General features: G+C 40.0%; 2 protein-coding genes across 2 annotated transcripts in view; one reads left to right on the forward strand and one right to left on the reverse strand.

The window, feature by feature from the left end:
• HAO2 (hydroxyacid oxidase 2) overlaps window positions 1-22,996 on the reverse strand; it is a 199,309-nt gene extending 176,313 nt beyond the window's left edge. The window contains exons 1-2 of the mRNA XM_013988107.2: window positions 22,620-22,996; window positions 21,916-21,978 (exon numbers count right to left, since the gene is read on the reverse strand). The gene's annotated coding sequence lies outside the window, so the exon portion shown is untranslated. The remainder of the gene's footprint in view (window positions 1-21,915; window positions 21,979-22,619) is intronic.
• WARS2 (tryptophanyl tRNA synthetase 2, mitochondrial) overlaps window positions 22,763-23,641 on the forward strand; it is a 93,647-nt gene continuing 92,768 nt past the window's right edge. Inside the window, 1 exon segment of the mRNA NM_001315752.1 lies at window positions 22,763-22,852. Within this exon segment, the coding sequence (NP_001302681.1) occupies window positions 22,763-22,852 (90 nt within the window).

The following is a 23,641-nucleotide window of genomic DNA, read 5'->3' on the forward strand; positions in this document are numbered from 1 at the left end:
CATTACTCTGAAATGTGCCCTTACGGACCCCTTGATCAATTCCTCCTTCTTGTGATATTTGACAATTTTGGGGTGGTGTTTACACTCCGCAAAAAGAAACAAGAAAGATATTTAAAAGCATCTGGGCTGAAGGAAATACCATCTTTGAAAGCTTTTTTTTAATTGAAATTCAAAACACACCCCCTCCAAGAAGCCCACCAGATTAACCCTAGGTAGTAAAATCCCCATGCCAACCTCTCATAATCCCTTTATAACTTGCTATTGGCTATTCACAACCACACTGGATGTGTCTGCTTATATTCTTTTTATCGGAGAACTCAAGATTAGGAGTTGCTGTCGTGGCACAGCGGAAATGACTCCAACTAGGAACCATGAGGCTGCAGGTTCGATCCCCAGCCTTGCTCTGTGGGTTAAGGATCCGGTGTTGCCATGAGCTGTGGTGTAGGTTGAAGACACAGCTCAGATCTGGCATTGCTGTGGCTGCGGCGTAGGCCAGCAGCTGTAGCTCTGATTAGACCCCTAGCCTGGGAACCTCTGTATGCCGCGGGTGCAGCCCTAAAAAGCATAAATAAATTAATTAATTAATTAATTAATTTAATTAAATAAAAAAAGAAAACTCAAGATTAGCAATGCCTTATAATCATTACTCCTTAAACTTGACTGCATATATGTATTCCAAATTTTTTGTGGGAAATTGGTAAAATTTTCACACTATATTAGGTAAGGAAGTAAAGCCTGTTTTGTTTGGTTTTTTTCTTCAGCACAACTCAGTATCATCATGTTGCTTCCAAAATGAAAAATACGCAAATTTGTTTTGTATGGAAACAGAAAAAGCTCACTTATATGGTGGTACAAAAGTTCATCTAACTCCCAGCCTAGTTTTCCCAAATTCTAATGCATGGCTTTAGCTTTTTCAGTTGTAATAGTGGCAAACAAAAATGCTTCAGTTTCTCTATCTGTAAAATAAGAATAGTGCTATTTCTTTCCCATTTACTTCACAAAAGTCTCATGGGGAACAAGACTTAAATGATTAATGACTGAAAGTTCTTGGATAAACACTAAATGCTTAATAAAAATAATCCTTCATTGCCACAGTGATAGGCACCAATGACCTGATACTAAAACTTGAGCGAGATTGAAGGCAACTCAGATAAACCTTGGGCCCTGTCCATGAATCTGGGTCCTTTTCCCCTTATGAGGACAATCCAGGTTCATGTTCCTTGACTTCCTTCACCAACAGACCCTTGTTCATGGCCCTCGGAGACTCAAACCCAACCCCCAAATAACATGGAATCTGGCTTCCCAGTTGTGGAGAAGCAACATGTGGGGAACTGTAAAATGCACCATTGTGAGGTCAATATAATTCTATCCTCCCTTCCTCGGGGCACATACCTGCTCAGCCCACACCACAAAATTATTATGAAAACTATTTCAGATCAAAACTCAATTTGTCATCTAGTTCAGGCCCTTCCTGAGAGAAGCCCTTGTATAGCTCTGAAAAGAGTCTCCAAGTGAAATAATGTTTCCTGTCACGATTGAAAGAACTGGCCTGTGCTTGAAGAGCAAATTCATCTCTACTGATAGAAACTACAAAGGTTCTTTTAAACAGGAGCAAGGGATTCTGGCATATTCTTAGTTTACTGTGTTTATCGAGCACAACGATTTCTGGTCTTCAGATATAATACAGGCAGGTGAAATCATCCTGGACCCCGATCTGACCCCTGAGAAATTCAGGAAAATCAAGATGCATACTTAATCGACCGTCTTGTCCTAAAACGACTTTCTTTTTATTCCCTTCATTAAGAGAATGACAGAAAAATAAGAGAGTCCCAATCAGAGAAAAGAACCACTAAAACACATAAAAGCTTAGGTATGCATTATGAAACAGGGGACAAAGCAATACACGGAGCTTGGGTTTTGGAATCAGGTAGAACTGAGTTCGGAATCTCAATAGTATCTATCAGTTACTAGCATGGGATCTTGAGCAAGTCATTTAACTTCCCTGAGTCCATTTCCTTGTCTATAAAGAGGGACTAAAATCACGGAGCAATAGTGAAGACTGACTTAGATATTGTATAAAGTGCCTGGCAGAATGCCTCACATAGAACAGACAATCAGTACATACCTGCTGGTCATCATCACAGTAAGTGAAAATAATAACATATTCCTAGACTACCAACAAATCTATTACACCAAGTCAACAAATGATTTTAAAGATCTATGTGCCAGGCACTATGGGAGAGGAAACAAAATGACTTATACAAAATGAAACCCACCTTCAAATATCTGACCATTTAGTTTCATTTTTGAAAATGTTAGTAAAAATATTTATATGCATTTTCTGCTTTTGCTTCAGGTATATGCCAACCATAGCATATGTTCTTAAATTATACAGGTTATATCTGCTATGCTACAGTATCCTCATGCTTCAGAAACACTGTATCCCACAAAATTGCATGTTAAAGTAAAAGGGAAATGGAGACAGTACATGTTACTTAACAAAGTATCTCATATACATGACCTTATTTAATTTTTACTTTAGTCTTCTCCAGAAATAGCATCTTTAACTTGTTTAGTATTTCAGTACGTTCATATTAAGTTTATGTATATTATCTCAGTTGATTTCTCCAAAGCTCTGAGAAGTCAGACTCAAAAAGTTAACTTGGTGCTGGAGGGGCTGTGGAGAAAAGGGAACCCTCCTGCACTGTTGGTGGGAATGTAAACTGGTACAGCCACTATGGAGAACAGTTTGAAGATACCTTAGAAACCTATACATAGAACTCCCATATGACCCCACAATCCCACTCTTGGGCATCTATCCGGACAAAACTCTACCTAAAAGAGACACATGCACCCGCATGTTCATTGCAGCACTATTCACAATAGCCAGGACATGGAAACAACCCAAATGTCCATCGACAGATGATTGGATTCAGAAGATGTGCTATATATACACAATGGAATACTACTCAGCTATAAAAAAGAAGGACATAATGCCATTTGCAGCAACGTGGATGGAACTAGAGAATCTCATCCTGAGTGAAATGAGCCAGAGAGACAAAGACAAATACCATATGATATCCCTTATAACTGGAATCTAATATCCAGCACAAATGAACATCTCCTCAGAAAAGAAAATCATGGACTTGGAGAAAAGACTTGTGGCTGCCTGATGGGAGGGGGAGGGAGTGGGAGGGATCGGGAGCTTGGGCTTATCAGACACAACTTAGAATAGATATACAAGGAGATCCTGCTGAATAGCATTGAGAACTCTGTCTAGATACTCATGTTGCAACAGAAAAAAGGGTGGGGGAAAAAATGTAATTGTAATGTATATATGTAAGGATAACCTGACCCCCTTGCTGTACAGTGGGAAAATAAAAAAATTTTAAAAAAAAAGTTAACTTGGGTAGAATGAACAAAACAGAAGAATCTTACGCAGCAGAGGATTGTATCAGATTTGATCATTTTTTGAGATGGCAAAGGGTTATGTAAGTGAGAAGAAAACATTCTCTGCTCTACAATCAAAATATATCACACTCTTACAAAGGGGCCAACCTCTTAGGGAAGGAAGAAATTTAACCAATAAATAGAATTCCTTCCTAAACATTAAAATTGCTCAAAATCTTTACATTGATGGTTTATTAATGGTTTTATAGAATATTGCCCTAAATTTCTTCTTTAATTCTTCGCTCCAAAAAATGACATATATATATGGCCACCTCTGGAGGAGTTCACATTGATGATTATTCCTGAGACATTTGCCTCCAATGTCTTTCCCCCGCAATCAGCCACACTCACCCCCTATTTTCCCAGGACATCCTCCAAGAACTGCAGGCAGGCTAGGGGTCAAATCGGAGCTGTAGCCACGGGCCTACACCAGAGCCCCAGCAACTCAGGATCCAAGCCACGTCTGTGACCCTACACCACAGCTCACTGCAATGCCAGATCCTTAACCCACTGAGCAAGGCCAGGGATCAAACTCGCAACCTCATGGTTCCTAGTCGGATTCATTAACCACTGAGCCACGACAGGAACTCCATCATGAATTCTTAGAGAAATGCAAATCAAAACCACTATGAGGTACTACCTAACACCAGCCAAAATGGCCATCATCAAAAAGTCTACAAACAATAAATGCTGGAGAAAGTGTGGAGAAAAGGAAACCTTCTTACATTGTTGGTGGGAATGTAAATTGGTGCAGTCACTGTGGAAAACAGTATGAAGATTCCTCAAAAAACTAAAAATAGAATTACCATTTGATCCAGCAATCCCACTCCTGGGCATCTATCCAGAGAAAACCATGACTCGAAAAGATACATGTACCCCAATGTTCACTGCAGCACTATATACAATAGCCAAGACACGGAAGCAACCTAAATATCCATTAACAGAGGAGTGGATAAAGAAGATGTGGTACATATATACAATGGAGTATTACTCAGCCATTAAAAGGAAAGAAATAATGGCATTTACAGCAACATGGATGGACCTAGAAAATATCATGTTAAGTGAACTTAGTGAGACAAATGTTATATGTTATCACTTACATGTGGAATCTAAAAAAAGGATACAATTAACTTATTTGCAGAACAGAAACTGACTCACAGACTTTGAAAAACTTATGGTTACCAAAGGAGACAGGTTGGGGTGGGGGATTGGGAGGGATGGGCTAGGGGTTTGGGATGGATATGTAAAATTAGGCTGTGATGATGGTTGTTCAAGTATAATAAAATTCATTGAGTTTTTTAGAAAAAGAAAAATATGAATAAACCTGACAAAAGATGTTTAATATTTGTATACTACAAACTGTAAAATATAACTGAGAAAAAATTTTAAAGACCTAAATAAATGGTGCAATACACAGAATTCATGGATCACAAGATTCAGTATTGTCAGGGTGTCAGTTCTCTCCAAATTGGTCTATAGATTCATTGCTTTCCCAATCAAAATACCCATAGGCATTTTATGTGGAAACTGACAAACTGATTATAAAATTTGTGAAGTTGTATACCTGAAACTAATACAATATTATAAATCAACTATACTTAAATTTAAAAATACAGTAAACCTTAGGTGAGATGACAAGGCCTTAAAACACTTGGAAAAGGCAGAACAAAGTTGGAGAACTTAGGCGAATGGAATTTAAGACATATTGCAAAGCTGTAGTAATCAAGACAGTGTGGTACTGGTGTCAAGGAAGGTAAATAGAGCTATGATACAAGACAGAAAGGCCAGAAATAGACCCACACACATGTGGTCCACTGATTTTTAAGAAAGGTATAAAGGCAATCGAGCAGAAAAAAACTCTTTTCAGAAATGATGCTGAAACAATTTTATATTCACATGCAAAAAGGTGAATTTCAATCCATAACTCACACCATATACCAAAAATTAACACAATATGGATTATACATCTAAAAGTAAATCATAAAATGATAAAACTGCAAGAGGTTGCTATTTATTCACTGAACCATTTGATGTAAGTATCATGACAATCCAAGCCTAGGTACCTCAGCAATCTATCTTTCCATGCTACTGTTATCACACCAATAAAGTCAACATGGACACAATAATACTCTCTAATACACACTCCAAATTTAAATGTCCTTAATTAACCTAATAATGTCCTTTCTTTTTTTTTTTTTTTTTCATCTAGGATTTCACTGCATTTAGTTTTCAAGTCTCTCTATCTCTTATAATCCAAGAGTCCCCTTCAGAGTTCCCATTGTGACTTAGCAGTAACAATCCCCACTAGTATCCATGAGGTTGCGGGTTTGATCCTTGGCCCCTCTCAGTGGGTTAAGGATCTGGCATTGCTGTGGGCTGCAGTGTAGGATGCAGATACAGCTCGGATTTGGTATTGCTGTGGCTGTGTTGTAGGCTGTCAGCTAGAGGTGTGATTCGATGCCTAGCCTAGGAACTTCCATATGCGGCCCTAAAAATAATAATAATAATAATATTAAAAAAAAGAGCCCCTCTCTCAAGTCTTTAAATTTTTTATGATGTCAAAAACCCATGCATCTTGAAGGATATACAGCAATCTGGATTTGTCTAATGGGTTCCTCAGGTTTGTATATAGGTTAAATATTTTTGGCATGTGTACTAGAGAGGTGATCTACACTTCCCCTATAGCACGGTAGATACCCCTAATGCCATTTGTCCCATTGGTGATGCTAAATTTAATCATTTAGTTAAGTGATATTTGCTGAATTTCTTCACTGTAAGGGTATCTTTTCCTTTTGTGATTAATAAGCAACCTGTAATGTAATATTTTGAGATGTAGAAATACCCTGCTCTCCAACAAGCAGTTAATGATTTTTTGTGTTTTTTAAATTGAGAAAAAATTGACATGTTATATTAGCTTCAGATGTAAACACAATGATTTGATACATGTATATACATTGAAATGATCCTCACAATAAGTCTAGTTAACATTCACCATTGATAATCTTCACTTGAATCATTTATTACCCTGGTGGTTGTATAAATGTGTACTTTTATTATCCCCTTTACATAAATTATTGGCATTCTTCCGTAAAGAGCCTTCTTCCCTCCTCCTGTCTTGCCTTTTTTTTTTTTTTTTTGTATCACTATGGACAAATTTTTAAAAATTCAATATTATTATGTTATTTTATTATAATATAAATTACATATTATTAATGTGTTATATGTTATTCTTTGGGATGTTCAAATTGTCTCAAATACGGCCCCTCGAAGACTACTTCTGTGTCCTTTAGACATGTAATTTTTAGACTTTGAGCATTTCCTTGATTTCTGGTACTATGTATCCTGGGTTATCTTGTGCTTTCCCTGCTCCAAACTTAGAACAGACCACTTGCCCAAGAAGCCTGTTTTTGGTGAAGAATGGTATTTAGAAACCAGGATCTAATTTCTAGGTGTGCTCAGTGCTACTGACAGAGTTCCTAACAGTGTCCTCCAATTCCAAGGTCCTTCCCCATCTTTCTTCACTGCATATTTACATCTCTTTTCTTAAAAGGGAGAACCCAAGTTCCCAAGTGTCTCAACACATTTTTTTCTTTTGCTCTATGCTACAATACAAATAATCTCAGTACTATAATACCAATACTAACAACAAACCTACTAAGTTCCAGATTTTGTTACAGATCTTTAGACTGTATCCCACTCAGATTACTCTTTCCAAAAGCTACCTTAATTCTTTCTGCTGCATGGCTGTTATCAATTGGATAGGTGGTTCAGTTAATTTTTATTCAATTTTACGGTTCCTTTTAGTCTTTTCAAATTAAGTTATTCTTGAATTTATAAAACATCATGTAATTCAAAAGTTCAAACTACATGAAAAGGCATACTCTGGGATAGCACACTCACATCCCTCTTATCTGGCTCCTTAACTTACATCAGGTATCACTGCTATTTTTTATTTTTCCTTCCTGTGTTTAGTTCATGCAAAAAGAAGCAAACACATGCATATTTTTATTTCTCCTTTCAACATGAAAGGCAATACATTACATATACCCTGTTGCATCTTGCTTTTTTTTTTCCACTTAAGAGAATATCCTAAAAATCACTTCATATGAGTTCACAGATGTCATCCTCACTGTCTTTTATGGCTGCATCATACTCCATTGTGCGAATATCAGAGTTGACCAATCTCCTGAGAAGGAAATTAGGATGTTTCTGGCTTTTTGCTATCAGAAATATCACAATGAAAAATTTTAATTTTATGTTGTGTCATTTTTTGTGGCGGTATATCTACAGAGTATGTATCTAAGAGTGTATTTGTTTGCTAGGGCTGCCACAAAAAACACCCACGACTGATTGGGTTAGACATAAGTTTATTTTTTCACAGTTCCAGAGGCTAGAGATCCAAGATTAAGTGCAGGTAAGTTTGGTTTCTTCTGAGGTTTCTCTCCTTGGCTTGCAGTTGGCCACCTTCTTGCTGTATGCTCACAGTCTTTTCTCTGTTTATCTGTGTCCTAATCTCTTCTTATAAAAATATCAGTTGTGGGAGTTCCCATCGTGGCGCAATGGTTAACGAATCCAACTAGGAACCAAGAGGTTGAGGGTTCGATCCCTGGCCTTGCTCAGTGGGTTAACGATCCGGCGTTGCTGTGAGCTGTGGTGTAGGTTGCAGATGCAGCTCGGATCCCTCGTTGCTGTGGCTCTGGCATAGGCTGGTAGCTACAGCTCCGATTAGACCCCTAGCCTGGGAACCTCCATGCAGGAGCGGCCCAAGAAATGGCAAAAAAATAAAAAATAAAAAAAAATATTAGTTGTATTGGATTAGGGTGAACCTATATAACCTCATTTTTCCTTAATTATCTCTTTGAAGGTCCTATCTGCAAACACAGCCACATTCTGATGTACTGAGGGTAAGGACTTCAACATAAGAATTTGGGAGGGGACACTGGCCCCAAATCAAGAAAGAATAAATGCTGGGCACTACCAAATCACACTTCATCGGTTTATACAATTCGGCATGACCATCAGCAATCAAGCACTTAGTTTTAAATTTCTTAAAATAGAGATGAAAGAACTACTGCTTAGCAGCAGCCACATTAAAAATTTTCCCTCTCATACTGAGGGTTATAGTTTTACTCCTGCTATTCCAGTTCTCCTGGCCTGGGAAAGTCCTGTTTGAGTTCTAGGAATTCCATGTTATACTGACATTATTTTCTTATTTACCAAATTGCATATAAGACACTGGAAGTTGTAACAACATCTTTTGTAGCAGACCAGACTGGACTTAAACTGCTGTGACTCAGATGTTTTACACCAAATCTGAATATTGTTTTACCAAGAATTCTTACCCTAAAAAATTCATCTGCAACAGTCATGATTCTAAGAATTGTACATGTGGGTTTTCTAAACTAAAGAAAATGTGTAAACCTGGGGCTAGATCCAAGTTTTCCAGTTCACATGAGGAAAAGTAGAATTGAACACACTATTCCCAAAGAATTTACAATGAGAAACAAATTATATTGTCCTTAGGCTTGTCCTTTGCATTATAGGTGTCGTCTGTAAAAAGAAGCCCTCATTCCAATGGTTATGACCTCATGGGAAGATAGTAACACTGCATGAGATTTACGGCTGTCTCCCGGCTCCTGCGTCTTGGTACAACAGAGTTACCTCCCCAATTCCTCACAGGCGAGTAGCCTATAAAGCGTATTCCTTTCCCCTCCATCCGCTGGCCCTTTTCAAGCACAACTCCACCTCTGACTGCTCCCTCCCATGGTCTTCTTTTGAGAATGGTCTCATATTTCCGGTTTTACAAGTGAAATTTTATCTCCAAACAGTTATAAACAAGTGTTCTGAATCTCTTTAATCTTTTCTAATTACAAAAGAAAATATCATCATTGTATCAAATGTACAAAGTACAGATGTCTATGAAAGCAAAAAGCAAGAGTCCTTTCCTGAACCCAAGATGTAACTTACGATAGTGTTTACATGTTATGATTCATAAAAAAAAAACATTCCTGGAGTTCCTGTCGTGGCTCAGTGGAAACAAATCTTACTAGTATCCATGAGGACATAGGTTCGATCCCTGGCCTCGCTCATTGAGTTAGCATTGCCATGAGCTGTGGTGTAGGTCGCAGGCGTGGCTTGGAGCTGGTGTTGCTGTGGCTGTGGCTGTGGTCTAGGCCAGCGGCTACAGTTCTGATTGGACTTGTAGCCTGGGAACCTTCATATGCTGTGGGTGTGACCCTAAAAAGACAAAAAAAAAAAAAAAATCCTGATGAGAGCAGGTGGGAAACACACTCTCATGCACTGTTGCTGGGTGTACACATAAGTTAATATCTTTGGAGATAAATGAGGAGGTAAGTTTTCCAGACAAAAATACACATAATCTCAGAATTAGTCATTTTACTTTGGGAAATTCACCCTGTAGATATGAGATTTATTTTTTATGTGTACAAATATATATTTACAAAAGTATTCACTGAAGCACTGTTTGCAATATCAATGAACTAAAAACAATCCAAATGTCTCCAAAAAGATTCTATACACAAACGCTGATACTCTCACTCAATGGAATACTATGAAGCATGTCATTTTTTTTTCTTTTTTTTTTTCTATGAAGCATGTCATTTTCTTTAAAACCGAGTTATAAATGTTTACTGATAGGTTAAGATGCTCATGACACAATTAAGGGAAAAAATGAAGTTGTAGGGCTTGTAGGGAAGGAAAGCGTGTGTGTGTTTGTGATATCTTTGTCATATGCACGGAATATTTCTGGAAGGATGCCCAACAAATGGCTAACAGTTCTGGCAGTGGGATTCAAGAGCTGGGAGAGGATGTTGGAAAAGGGAATTTTTACTTCTTGTTTTGTCTTTTCCTTACAATTTGAATTATTTTTGTTTACCATGTGCATGCATTCCTTTTAAAATTGAAAAAAAAAAGAAAAAAAAGGTATTTTAAAGAAGCTATTTCTTGGGCATGACTCTCACTCACAGTTCCCTGTTAAGGAGATCATAATGCATTTGTTTCTCATTGTTCCCTGAAAGTTTTCTTTTTTCTACAGTCTTCCTTTTCAGGAGCCATTCTACATAATGGAAGAAAATAGTTGAGTTTGGTCTAAGTTATAGGAGGGCTGAAAGGGAACAGAAAAGAAAGCTGGGCTTTGTCTTACATAATTCTTTTCTGTGTTATAATAACACATCTAAACTCCCAGGCAACACACCAAGATACACTTAACCAGAAAATGAAAGACAGCAAGAAATGTGAGGTGGAGAGCATGGATGGAGAAGCACAGAACATCTGCCTCCTCAACCATGATTCTCACATTCCTAACTGTTTGTTGTGTTTACTTTCTAGATCCTGGAGACCAGGAAATAGTTTTATCATAGCAGAATTACATTACAATCTAAAATTTGGGTGCTTACTTTGTTATTGGGGGGGAGGGGATTTGACCAGTATTTATCTGAGAAAGATTAAGAATGACCGCTCACTAGAATAAGGCTTTATGAAATAATACTTGACCATCTTGGATCTACAAAAGTTTTTACAGCCACACAGAAGGATAAATATTGGCTAACCCTCAGAGCTTCCCAAGGTGAAAATCAGATAGCACTGGACCACAGGACCATCAGCAACTTACTTTGAGAACTCACAGATGTATTTCAGAGTTAAAAACGTAAGAAAGTTGGCCATGTCATTCCACAGTACTGACATCTTCTGAATGCACTGGATGGCATATGTAAATTAAAATAAAATGAATATTTAATTTCATTTTTAGAATACTTAGAAGTATTTTGCAATTCCCCTGGAGAACTGCAGGCTCTTTGGACTGTTGCAAAGCCAGGGCTAGCAATCCCTGCCAGGGAAGACAGCTGGCGCCAAATGCTTCTGAGAAGTCAGGGATGGTGTGAAATGGCACAGGACATGTCACTGTCACTTGTTTGATTTAAATTTGAAAAAATGAATCAAGCAGCTGACCTCTCCAAGTAGGTACCTGAACAATGTTATTCAAAGATTTCTTGAAACCTTGCATTGCCAATTCAGTGAAAGCAAAGCCTAATAAGCATTTCTCCCACCATCCCTGACCAATTCCAGCAATGGAAAACCACCTGCATCCTGGCTAAGGCCAGGACGAATGAATGCTCTATGCGAAAAGTAACCATTTCTCTCACCATTTCTGTATCCTACCCAGACACTGATGTACGCTTCAGTCTGCAAGGGTCTGAGTGCACAGGCAGTTTCCATCTTAGTTGAGTGAAAACACAGACTAACATCTGCAATCCACTTTAGAGTTTTCAAAGCACTTTTCCCTCATGTATCCTGTGTTCTTTCTTCATGCACAACCGCAAGTTAGAGGGTAAAAAAAAATATAATTTCAACATATACTCCCTCCTTATCCTCTCAAATCAGGTTGAAAATGTCATTGGTGAATGCTAATTTGAGAACTGTGGGAACATTTTTTATGTTCTCTTAGAAATAATAGATGCAAATTGAAAATGATTTTTCAGCCTTCCAAAATGAGAGTGGCTTCAGATGTTTCAAAATTTGCCCAAACTAGTACCTATGTTTTATACTCTTCAATTCAATTAAGCAATCATTTATTGATCACTCCTTGTGTGCACGGTACGTGTCACACAACCTCAGGCAAGACCAGTGGCTGCTCTAGAAGGATCTTAGGAGTCCATGGAGAAGACAGACAGTCATGGGGTTGCAATAGAGTGTGAGAGACCCTATAAAATATGAGAACACAGGGTGCTGAGGGAGCACCAGGAAGGGCGCTAACCCAATCTTGGAAGAAAAACCTGCCTCATGTGGCTTCACAATAGAATGCCACATCTTCACAGTATGTTAAGGAGAAACATACTGTTTGGATTATGGGAAGTGGTGTGAAAGCATCCTGTTTGGGGAAAGCAAAGAAAACATGCGTATTTCCCCCTTGGCTTTGTCCATGTTCATCATGTTTTCTTCCAAATCCCTCCCTTATCTCATCATGAGCTGTGACTCCTCTAGCTGCACAGGATGCTGGCTCTAAATAGATTCCTGGGAAAAGGCCTGAAAATGCCTGTGTCATGCCAGGGCGTGGGAGGTACTGAATGAAGGGACTAGGCAGGGACAACAGGACCGAGGGGCGGGAAGACACCCGAGAAACAGCTGGCTCTGGTTAGCAAAACAACCAAGGCCAGGGACAGGCAAATCTGATAAAGATTAGACCGTTCATTTGAGACATTACTTTTGGGATTCCCTACTGGCCACCCCTCTACCCTAATGTTACCCTCCAGGCAGGGTTAGAGTCACCCTCTGGGTCCCCCTGCTTTCCATCCTGGAGACATTTGCTTGAGGTGGGGTAGTCCTATTCTCTGTTCACTTGCCACTTGCAAGTGTGTGTGGTTCAGGAATTTCCTTCTATCTCCAGTATCCATCATATTGCCTGCTTCAGAGTATCTCTCAGAAAACATTTGTTTCTATTGTTTAAATTGAAAAACACTGGAAATCAAAGTAAAACAAACACACATACTTAATCCCACTGCTTTAAAAAAGAATTAGAAAGAGGTGACAAAGTTTCCCTTTCATATCCTTCCCTTTTCTTTCGCTAAACAGATTTATCAATATAAATATATGGTAAATGTTCCTTGAGTGAATAAACCTAATAGAGTTGAAGAGGCTGAGGGAAGGAATGTCAGAAGTCAATAATCAAAAGGATCATCTCTCCATCTCGAGACCCTTTAATTTCATCACATCTACAGGGTCCTTTCTGCCATGTTTCTGGGCTTTAGGGTGTAGAGCCTGCGGGGCAGAGACAGAACATCTGAGTACTAACTCTAAAGTCTCCTTCCAAGGAGCTCTTTGACCTCATTCACTTTCTATCCTTGGGTCTTAGTTTCCTAACCTGTAAACGGGAGAAACTCATTTAACTAGTATGTCATTAGCCATGCACACTCTAAATTTTAGAGAAATGGAATAAAACCAAAGTCCCTGCTCTTATTCTTACATTCTAGAGGATGAGAAAGTAAATTAAGTAAAATATGTTAGATGGTGATAAAAGTTGAGGGCTGTGAGGAGACCTGTGTTCAGAGAAGAGCAAGATATGGGGAAGGCAATGGGCAAAGAAAGGGAGGCTGGGATGGAGAATGCAGATCATTTGGGCCTTGGTAATGACGTGGGTTTCTTCCAAATGACACAGGAAGCCACCAGAGGGCTTTGAGTAGAGGGACCAAGATCTAACACACATTTTAATGGGTGGCTCTGGCTACTGGCGGAGAACAGACTGAAGGGGACAGGGATGGACTCAGGGAGATGTGTTCATACAATAGTCCCCCATCTTCACCCCTCCGTTTGCCTTTCCATTTGCATATGCATGCTTTCTGCATGCATGCAGTTATCCTGCCTAAGGCTTCTTGCTCCTCTTTCCAATTTGAAATTCCATTCTCTATCTCCTTCACAAGCTAGCTCAGCGCTCATCTCAGAGCTGGAAGGGCACGTGGGGACCCTTCTATCTTTTATCCCCACCTTCAAGTAAGGAAAGGGCCAGACCCTTAGGAAGCCTGTCCAAGGTCATACAAATAGTAAATAGTGGATCTGGGAATGGCCCTAAAGTGTGCTTTGAGGGAAATTAAAAGATCTTCTTTTCCCTAAAAATTGTCTGCTATTTGCAGTTTCCCTCATTAACTGGCGATCCTAAAGAGCAGGGACGGTATCTTAGTCAGCTTCATGTACATCACACTTAGCATGGTCGCCAGCATGGGATAGACACCTGCTAAGTTCTGCCACCTGAGTAAATTGCCAAATGTCAAGCCCTGAAAAGTGAGTCTGTGCGTTATTAGCATCACCCCACTTCACTCCACCATCTCATGGTGTTAAAATGTTAGACAATTGGAAAGGTCAGGAGAGGTCTAAGAATCTATGAGGACCAGGCTAAGACCTCATTTAACAGCAGCAACACGTTTGGAGAGGGATCTTCCCAACACGGTAAAGATCAGAGCTGGGGTCCTCCTTCTTTTCCTTCCCTCCTTGATTCCCAAACACTCAGAGAGATGAAACAAGTTTCGGTGGGTGCCATTCTTTGAGGAAAAACCACAGTCCTATTTTGTATGACTTTCTGTGCCCTGGGCATGTGTGTGGATTTTGTTTTTAATTGAGGTGATAACTAACAGTGACAAAAGAATTAATAAGTTAGCCAGGGCCAGTGTGGGAGCTGTACGTGTCAACCAGGACAGAGGTCCCAAGTGTGTCCTTGTTCTGTCCGGGACTTGTGGGCTCCTACTGAGTGATCTGGTTGCTAACACTTTAGAAACTGGGGGACTACCAGTTTACACTACCACATCCGTGCTTGAGAATGGTACCTGTACTGCTGTACTTTAACAAGTTTATAAGAATTCTTCCCTGCGAAACTCAAGTTTCTCCATGGCAAAATTATGTTTCTATCCTCAGCGGATCCCCGGTACCTTAAACAGTCTCAGGTTAATAGTAGGTGGCAATATATGTGGGAAGGAAAGAAGGAAGGGTGACAGAGAGGCAGGGAAGAAGGCTGGCTTTCTGATTCCTTTCATCTCTGAGGTTTCAGAGTGGGAACTAGGAAACCAGAACAAAGAAAAGAAAGTGATACATTGATAACATATAAGAAGAATCAGGAGTTCCCTTCGTGGTACAGCGGAAACGAATCCAAGTAGGAAACATGAGGCTTCGAGTTCGATCCCCAGCCTCATTCAGTAGTTAAGGATCTGGCACTGCTGTGAGCTGTGTTGTGTAGGTCGCAGACATGGCTCAGATCTGATGTTGCTGCGGCTGTGCTGTAGCTCTGATTGGACCCCTAGCCTATGAACCTCCATATGCCATGGGTGCGGCCCTAAAAAGCAAAAAAAAAGTACCATGTGTGGTAGCTGTAGTGACATAAAGATTGCCTTTTTAGTCCTTTAGTTTTATGGGCATGCAGCAAGCACACATCAAATGATTTTTGAATGAAGAGTACGTCTGTGAAAGTACTGGCACAACTGCCTGACAACCTTTACTGCTCAATAGTTTTCCCACCTCCTCTCGTTCTTACTCTGCCTCCAGGCTCTCCCCCAGCACTATTCCCCAAACACTACCTCCTCCTGCCTCCATTCATGTGAGAACACTGAAGATTCATTTTTCCACCTTTGTTTCGAATTTATCTAATGATTTTCTCACTGACAACACTCTCTTCAAGTTAGTCACAGTTTGGTTCGATTCCTCCCATACATTACCCAAGACACAGTTCTGGATCTTCCACCAATTTACAGTGAAATGATAAAAGAGTCATTAAGATCCTTGCAGGATCATCTGTCAAAATGGGAAGATATTTCAGCTCACCAGCCTGTAGGTGTATTTCCAAAGCACGAGGAGATCTTTGGGTTAAAAATGGTGGAATACCTGCATGAGCATAAGCTTACATAGGTAAGGTCTGGAAGGAACCTGGAACATAATCTGATTAAACCACTCCCATTTTTTCAGATAAAAAGCAAGCTGAGAGGTTAAGCTTTCCAACGTCACTTTGCTAGTTATGGCAGAATGAGGGCTGGGAATAAAGCCTAGTGTTCTTTTCAGTATACCCACAGCCTCCTGGAACACAATCTCTTCTCACAGTTTCTTCTCCCTTGCTTCCCATTGCTTTGACTCTCCTCATGGATGCAAAACTGACATGGACAAATCCTTAAAAAAAGATGCTGGCAAACAGAGAACTTGATGATAAATAGGGAGATGATGCAAGCACAAGGGCTGAATCCAGAAATAAATCATATCTTCACACAGTGTTTACTGAAACTGCGTTTTGAATAATTTCCATAGAAATTATGCTACCCACCACAGGAATGTTACTCGCTCCCACAGGGATTTGACCAAACAGAAAGAGAATGGAGGGAAAGCAGTAATTTAGATTTATATATAAAACATTAGTTGGAACCTAAATAATAACCCTCAACTAATCAGTGTATTTTATGCATTCTGCTTTTTAGTGGAAAAAGCAAACCACAAGAAAGCAAGCATTTATCAGAGATTTAAAAAATGCTTCCAGGGCTTATTTTGGGCTTGACTTTTTTTCCCCCAGTGCCCTGTACTATCTTTACAATATCCCACGGCACACCTCCTTCCTTCTCCTCATACATGTTCATTGTTCATTTACTCAATCTGCCAATATTTACTGAGCCCTCTTCTGACGTCCTAAGTACTCTGCTAAGTTAGAGATGAAAATATGGCTTTGCCCTCAAGTGTAATGCTGGGTTAAAAGTTATCCTAACATTTTTTTTCACTGTTTTTTTTTTTTTAACAGTTATAGTTCTAGCTCTGTAATGGAGAGTTCCATACTGACCATTTCCATTTGGTCTTCTAGATCCACTATGTACCATTCTGCAACCTGTTCTGTGTTTTGGGAGGTGGGGGGGGGGGGAAAACAGAGAACTGACCTTTAATATTCTTCTTTTAAATTTTTTTTTTTTTTTGGGAGGGAGACTGACCTTTAAGGACCAGATAAATCATGTTCCTTTGCCCTGGGGTTCAGCAAATGAGAGGAACCAAAAGATCAGAAGATCAGAGGCTGAAAGGAGGGATGGACAGGACTATTCCCACCCACAACCCCCTCCCCACACCAGCCAAGTTGTGGGTGAATAGTGGCTACACGCCTCTCCTAAAGACCACAGCACTTGTAAGGTAACCCTCTCCTAAAACTCTTGGATTAGAAGCTGTCATATAAATCACTGTGACTGTCAGCTACAAAATAATGAATTTATTTCTGAGAAACAACAAAAAGCAATGCAGTTGGGAGCTAAGTGAACTGCTAGTTAAAGTCGCTACCAAGAATGAAAACAGGTCAAGGTATTCTTCCAACCTACCCTTTGAAAAGTGATCTGTGGAAAGCTACTTCATGTTCACAACTGGGTGAGAAAAGTTTCATACTCTGTCTTTCATAAATATGATTCTGCCATGCCAGGAAGGCAAGTGGGCCTGATCTTATTTGGTTGAGAGGAGTTGCCTGGGGCACAGTCTCAAAAAAAATTTGAGGTCTGTTCTCAATATCTGTATCTGCCATGGACATAGGTCAGGGCATACGCTCTGAAATGTGGATCTTGACTGTAATATCTATCTTTGTTATCTCTCAATAAATCTGATCTGGGACAATTAGATTCTGGGACAGAAACTAGTTCCTAGAATCACTAGAGGCACAATGTATGTCATCTAGCCGTCCCATTTTTGACTCATTTTACAGAAGGGAAAAGAGGCACAGAGAAGGTTAAACAGTTCATTGAGATCAGTCATGGAACTGGCATGCAAATTTTCTCAAAATTCATGCTCAGCTCTACTTATGAAGGGCAAAAAGTGAAAAAAAACATAGCTATTGCAACTGTCGGTGGGTTTTAAAGCCCGAAGGAATCTAACTGGTCGAGATGGGATTTGACTAAGACAAGTGAGGGTAATATTCTTCCTGTTTTTAGAGAGGTTAAGCTACCTTTTGATGTTGTATTCAGAAAGATCAAGATCTAAGCATCAAGTCTGACTTTCAATAGTCACATCCTTGCATCACACCAGACAGACAAGGTGTGGGGAGGAATTTGCTGCAGTTTGATTGCATGCGCAAAATAGAAAAGGGCCTATCTAAAGACACTCCAAGAAGCTTTTTGGAAACCTTGCTATAGTTCTTTTCGTAAAACATAAATCCAGAAGGGGAAAGCCTATTCACCATAGTTATAAAGTAGCTGGGAATAAAGGATGATGATTTACATATAGAATGAGTGTGCAGATAACATATAGATCTCATCTTTAGGGCCATAATCATCTGGAAAAGATACGGCATGAGAAGAGACACAACAAAATAAATATTCCTTCAGAATTGTAATTTGCACCCACCCTTTCTCTCTCCCTCCTTCCTTCATTTATTTATTTATTTTTATGGCCACACCCATGGCATGTGCAAGTTTCTGGGTCAGAGATTGAATCCAAGCTGCAGCTGTGACCTACTATGCCACAGCTGCAGCCACACTGGATCCTTTAACTCACTGTGCTAGGCCAGGGAACAAACCTGTGCCTCCACAGTGACCTGAACTGCTAGAGTTGGATTCCTACCCATTATGACACAACTGGGAACTCCAATTTGCTCATTTCTAAGCTCCATTTCCTCCATGGAACTATGTCCTAAGACTAAGGATGAACACTGGGGATGGGAAACATTGAAAATAATCTCTTACATTTCTCCAAAACTATTCTCTCCATTCTAGATTCTTATGTAATTAAGGAAGCAATTCCCTGTCTTCTTTGAAGACCTGTATTCTAATGTGGAAAAGCAGTTTGGAATAGGGTATGGAGAGGAAGCATGAAAAATGAATAGGAATCTCAGGGCCTGCAACACTCCCATATATTTAGTCTTCCTCCCATTACTGCCCACTAAGGATTCTACAAGTAAAGGAGACAGTTCTCTGAAGATCAACAACTATAAATTATTCACTTATGTCTGCTCTGAACTTCCTCACCCTCACCACCTTCTCCTAACCCTGATCAAAATGTCTTCATTGCTGTAGAGTACAAATGAGTCCGTAAGCTAAGAAGTTGAACCTGGAAAAACCCATGACCTTGGCCCTTAATTTTGAGAAAAAGGTACTCTGAGAAAAATTCTGCCTTGCTCTCCACATCACCCAGTCACTCCCTTGATTTTTCTAGATGGCATCTTCCAGGGAAAAAGTGATAGAAATGCCACTCTTAAAGCCCCTCAGTAGTTTTCCTTAAGACCAGATAAGCCTCCTGATTATGACCCTCACAAAAAGAGGCTGTAAGTTACACTTCCCCGAAAACTACTAGGAAAAAACAACATCTTTTAATGTTGGGAGTGGAGAGATGAGAGTATCAACCTCTTAAAATTCAGCCATTTAGTTGCTTTGACTTTAAAGCATAACAAGGATGTGCCCTCAAGTAAAACTTCCTTGGATCAGCCCCAGCCTTAGCTCCTTCAGCTCACTAGTGGTGTCACTTCAAGAAGAGCACTCATCTGAAGATGAAAGTTCTTCTTATTCCTGCTCTTACTTGTTGTGTGATTTTTATCAAAGCACTTTATATCTTTGGACTAATTTCATCAGCTATGAAATAAGGGATAGAACAAGAATTAAGCCAAAGGTGAAAAAGCAATCCAAATCATTATTATTGTTTTACCCACATACTCTAGTGACTCTTGGAAGCTATCTAACTCAAAGGTAGACTATGCCTCAGTTTGATTTAGATCCTTCATTTAGGTCATTTAAATGAGTCAAGCATAAGACAGAGTGGCCAGAGAACTGTGGCTGTCCCCCAAGTTATGAAGAAAAAGGTTTGCCGTCATTGTAGAATCTCTTCCTCTGTGTTTGAAAAGTATATTTATTATAAATGAAAGGTCAGAGGTGAATGCAGGATTCGAATAAGTTTTGAACATCGATGCCATCTAGTCTTTGCATTCTGTAAAATTCTTCTTTAAGTGAATAAACGTGTAGGCTAACTCTCCATTAGCTTGATCAGCAACTAATACCAACCTGACACTTAGAATTAAATTAGAGAAACAAAACTGGATACTTTGAGACTTGAGGGCTGATTATACTACCAGAGCTAAGAGTGGATTTAAACTCTTTCCTTATCCCATTTAAATCTAACTAGATATAAACTCTCCATTACTGAGGAATAGAGGTGTGTCTGCAGAGGTGGAGGTTCCCCTTGATGTTCTTGGACAAGGAAATTTAATCCTTTCTTCTGACACACATGGTTGCAATAGAAAGTGTTCCCCAACTGCCAGTCTGGTTTTAATCTATTGTTTCAAGCAAGATGGGATTTAAAGCGAAGGTTAAGGAAAGAGCAAAATTACCAGAATTTACTAGAAAAGTGTTGATGAAAAAATCAAATTCTAAACAAGCGTTCAAAATTGTAAGCATGAACATGTATATGGCATGTTACAAGCATATGGCAAAAAAAAGTTTTTAATTCTAAGTATATCTTAGAGTCTGCTTTCAATAGAACATTTATAACTCATTTTACGAAAGCTCTTTGGCTTACCAAAGGATAACACGGTAAAGTACTGCCAATAAATACAGTGGTGCTTCATTCAAACAACACTGTTGGACAATGAAATGTTCCATAAGTGAACTTCCAACGTAACACAACTAACCCTGTAACGTACAACCTTTAAGATGTTAACCATTTTATGTGGAAACTTTTCAAAAGTTACCACTTTTCTTTATTTTTTTTTATCTTTTTGTCTTTTCTAGGGCCTCGCCCGCAGCATACGGAGGTTCCCAGGCTAGGGGTCGAATCGCAGCTATAGCTGCAGGCCTATGCCACAGCCACAGCAACTAGGGATCCAAGCCTCATCTGTGACCTACACCACAGCTCACAGCAACGCTGGATCCTGAACCCACTGAGTGAGGCCAGGGACCAAACCCGCAACCTCATGGTTCCTAGTCGGAATCGTTAACCACTGCGCCATGATGGGAACTCCAATTAGTTATTTACTTTGTCAAAGTAAAATAGACTTAAAAGATGTGCTGGGGAAATATAAGAATACAAAAGGCATTAACAAGCTGGCTGAGTGACATTCAAGAGTCACCAGGACACCACTGGGGTAGGAAACACAATTTATTCTAAGTTTCAATATAATTTACTCTTAAAAATATAGATATTGAAGTGATTACACTGCTGCCCTGATATACCTTCTTCAGTGGGGGTATGCCTTGTAAATATCTCCCATGAAAATATTATCAGTAGTGTGAGTCTTCATATATAAAAGACCAAACTTATTGCTGTAGGAAATAAAGCGGACAGGCCCTGTGACAGCTGTCTGCTAGAACCCTCGTCTTACTGCTAGGCTTTATCTGACAATCCAGATGGCTGAGGGTGTCAGAAGTGTAATCTTGCTAATTCCTATGGAATTGAATCAATATATATGTTTAAAAAATGTATTTTAGTATTTTATTTATTTATTCTTATTTTCTGTATTTTAAGGTTTTGCTATATATGAGTACAAAACATTTAGGCATTTACAAAATTGCACATTCACAAGAGATACCATATACTTTCATAGAGATCAAGCATCACTTCTGCTGGCAAGGTCTCTTTCCTGAGTTTCAGTAATACCACATTTGAGGAGCTTTTAAATATCTTTTGGCTACTCCTTTTAATTTCCATCATCTGACTACTTTTACTCCACAAACTCTACCTTGTAGTCTCAAAGATTTCCTTGAATTACCATCTGTTTTGTAGTTCCTAAGGTGCAAACTTATCTAACTGGTGTCATATCTGGAAGTGCTTCAAGCACCTCAAATTTAACAGAGACAAAACCAAACTGGTCAGTTTTGTTGAAGAATAAGATTTGATTTCCTTAGCTGTGCTTTTTCCCCTTCATTCCCACAATTCCTTCCGGGCTTATTCCCGTATACATCAATTATGCTTGGACATCACAGGTACATAACTCTCATGAGATTTTTGCTGTATGGTTTTAACTGTTAAGTTTTGTCTTACCTTATTAGATTTCAGTTCCGTTAAGAGTATGGCCTCCTTATTGCATTTATCTCCTACCTCTCCCTAATGGATAAATACAACAAAACACATAAAAGCATTCTAACAAATCTTTCCCAGTTATAGTTTTACTGATAGATTTTTTGGGTGCATTAACAGAAGCAAGAATTCTGTGTTAACTCTTCTCATAATTTAGGCCAAAATACAAAACAATTTTTTCCATCAGGTATCATGGTCCTAAAGTCTTCCCTGGACAAGGCTGAAGCACCACAGTCCTAACCACCCCACCTTCCCAATTTTGGCATTTGCTTCTGTAACACCTAAAAGAGTGTTAACACCTAAATCTTTTATTTATCTTCTATCCCATTAGGCTGTACACTTCTTGAAGGTAAGATAGGTGTCTTTCTTTCCATCTTCAGTACCTAGCAGATGTTAGGCTTCCACAAACGTTTGCAGATCGAAGGCATTAATGAGGTCACTTACTTACTACCCTTTAAGGGAATTGGGGAGACTCCACTCCTAGAGAAACTTCTTAAAGGCTTGCCTCAGGATGGCTAGGATCCCAAAGGCAACTTACTTGACTTTCTTCTAGTTAAAAACGCACTACAAATATTCCCAAGGAGAATGTCCCTTCAGGAAGCCTGCGCAAAAACTAAGACCCCAGGGCAAATACTGAAGCCAAGCCTCATCCAGTTCCTGAGCCCCACCTGTTCTACGAAGGCAGGAGCTCCTCAGGCACCAGCACAGAGGCCCGCCCCGAGGGCAGAGACGCATGCGCGGCAAGCAAAAGCGCTGCGAATCTGGGACTTCCTCTCTGAGCAGATGTCACGACGACTCCGCCCCTCTCAAGATGGCGCTGCACTCAATGCGGAAGGCGCGTGAGTGCTGGAACCTCATCCGGGCACTTCATCAAGGACCCGAAGCTGCTCTCGCTCCCCAGGTAACTGAAGCGAGCCCTTCTTCCGTCAGTTTCCCATCCCATTAGGTCGTTCTCATCCCGCTTTCCTCCCTCCGCTTGTTCCTCTCTGCCTGTTCCCTCTGGAAAGTGGCGAGCCACTTCCTTCCTAAGTTCCATTCGCCTAAGACTGTCTTCCTACACGGGGCGTGGCGACGTTGCAAGGATACGTAGTGACGCAACGCGCTCCCTCTGGGAGGAGCGCGCCGCCGCTTTCCCATTTGGCCTCTGTCTGGGGCCGTGAGAGTCCGGTGCTGCGCCTCAGTTGCCTGGCTATGCGGGAAACCGCAACGTGTGTTAAGTTATCAAAGACCAGAGAGCCAGTCTCTCCGGAACCCGATCTTGTCCTGATTCTGTTGCTGTTTTTACTCTTCTTTCCGTAACAGCAAACAAAGGGTCTGGCGGAGAAATTAGAGAAGACATCTTGTTAGGAATTGGGCCGTTTTAAGTAGGCGTTGACGTCCTCCCTCTGGCAGTGAGGTACCCAGTGTTAATGCATCTTCCGCTTTGATTTCTCCTCGTTGCCTGGAAGTAGGAGGGTCTATGAAGGAATTTCGGAAAGCTGCCTAAGGGGTCGTCCTCTCCTGGCAGCACTGCTGTTAGCATTACTCGGCAGTGATGAACGCACGGACGTGGTCTTCAGCCTGTCCTGTCAGTATTTCGTTTTTTTAATTTTATTTATTTATTTATTTATTTGCGTTTTGGGGCCGCACCTACCGCTTATGGAAGTTCCTGGCCTAGGGGTCCAATAGGCAGCGGCGGCCTACACCACAG

The sequence above is a fragment of the Sus scrofa genome, chromosome 4, assembly GCF_000003025.6.
Source record: "Sus scrofa isolate TJ Tabasco breed Duroc chromosome 4, Sscrofa11.1, whole genome shotgun sequence".
Taxonomy (NCBI): Eukaryota; Metazoa; Chordata; class Mammalia; order Artiodactyla; family Suidae; genus Sus; species Sus scrofa.